General features: G+C 23.2%; 1 protein-coding gene across 1 annotated transcript; it reads right to left on the bottom strand.

Moving 5' to 3' along the window:
* Window positions 1–96: 96 nt before the first annotated feature.
* On the bottom strand, window positions 97–1,234 carry PCYB_006210 (hypothetical protein; the record flags this gene model as incomplete). Its single annotated transcript, XM_004228042.1, has 2 exons — window positions 97–1,059; window positions 1,193–1,234. 2 exons carry the CDS (start codon window positions 1,232–1,234, stop codon window positions 97–99), a joined length of 1,005 nt encoding a protein of 334 aa, XP_004228090.1.
* Window positions 1,235–1,489: the final 255 nt, after the last annotated feature.

A 1,489-nucleotide genomic window follows, 5' to 3' on the forward strand; every position in this document is an offset into this window, starting at 1 on the left:
AGTATTTTTGTATTTATCCATGAACCTAAAGGAGTAAACTAATTTAAAGCAGACAGGATTATATATTAAAATATATAATATTATTATTTTCATTTATTATGAGAACATCGAATAATTATAGGTATTCAATATTTTGCATATGTTTAAATAAAATTTTGTATTAACCTTATATAAAAGCGCTAATGGTAATGATGCACCAGCAAATGTACTAATTGCTGTAGTTACAATTTTCTTCATTGGACTATCTACATTTCCATGAGTTATGGTTGTATTATCTGTTAAAATATCTCTTGGTCCTTCAGTAGCTGTGAGTAAATCACTTTCAGGATAACTCACATGAGTTTCACCGACAACGGAATCTAATTGCAATAGGTTTTCATTTTTTCGACATTTAGTTGATAAATCCTGAACTATATTATCTAGAGATGGTATTTTATACTTTTCGTAATCTTCATCAAAAAAATAAATTTTATATTCTTCCTTAAATGCACTTAATATGCTACAAGTAGAACGTTTCTTTTCTTTATCCAAATAACGGCAATATTTTTCATTCATTTCTTTATATATTTTAACACATTCACACACAAAATTATGTCGAGGATTATTAATTATATTTTTTTCCATATCAATTAAAGTATTGATAATAACATCCTTATTATCACTAAAAACATTTATTAATATTATCTTTCTTGGATCATAAATTTCATATTTTAAAATATTTTCACATATTATAGGACTTCCTGTTTTATTCATATAATTCTTATATGCTTCAAAGCATTTATTAACAATATTTTCTGTAATATTATTTTCATCTATCGAATTATATATCCAGTTGTATAAAATATAACAACGCTTACTACTAAGCTGCTTACCTTTTGGTTCTAAAGAAAAGTATCCTAAATTTCTCATAAGTTTCTTACAAAAATCTTGGTACTCACTTAATTCCACGCACAGATTCTCTAAATTTAAGTTACACAAGGAATTATATAAATTTTTGTCATCTTCCACAGCATTATCAAAAATTTTATATGTATTCCATACATCATCTAAAAAGGGATACTGGAAATAAAGATAAAATACATGAAAACGTTGTTTTAATACAAATGTCCTTTGGTTTCCATGTTATTGTATATAATATAATTAATGTTATACATAGAAAATAATAAAAAAAAAAAAAATGACAAAAATCAACCTCCTTTTGCCAAATTTCTATATCCTTTTTAATTTCCGACATATTTATAAAATTTAAATATAAAATTTATTTCTGTATAAATTTTTATTGATAAACTATCTATGAACACAGGCTAATTTTGTCTTTTATTTCTTATTGAATTTAAAATATGCGTAAATGTATTTTTAGCATAAAACAATCCTAAATAACTTTTTAAATGTGTATTACAATAATAATAATAATATTATAAAATATAAACAAAATAATATAAAAAATTGGGCTCATAAGTTTCCATACACTATGTTTTTATAATTCAAT

Source organism: Plasmodium cynomolgi (genome assembly GCF_000321355.1).
Source record: "Plasmodium cynomolgi strain B DNA, scaffold: 0921, whole genome shotgun sequence".
NCBI classification, from domain to species: Eukaryota; Apicomplexa; class Aconoidasida; order Haemosporida; family Plasmodiidae; genus Plasmodium; species Plasmodium cynomolgi.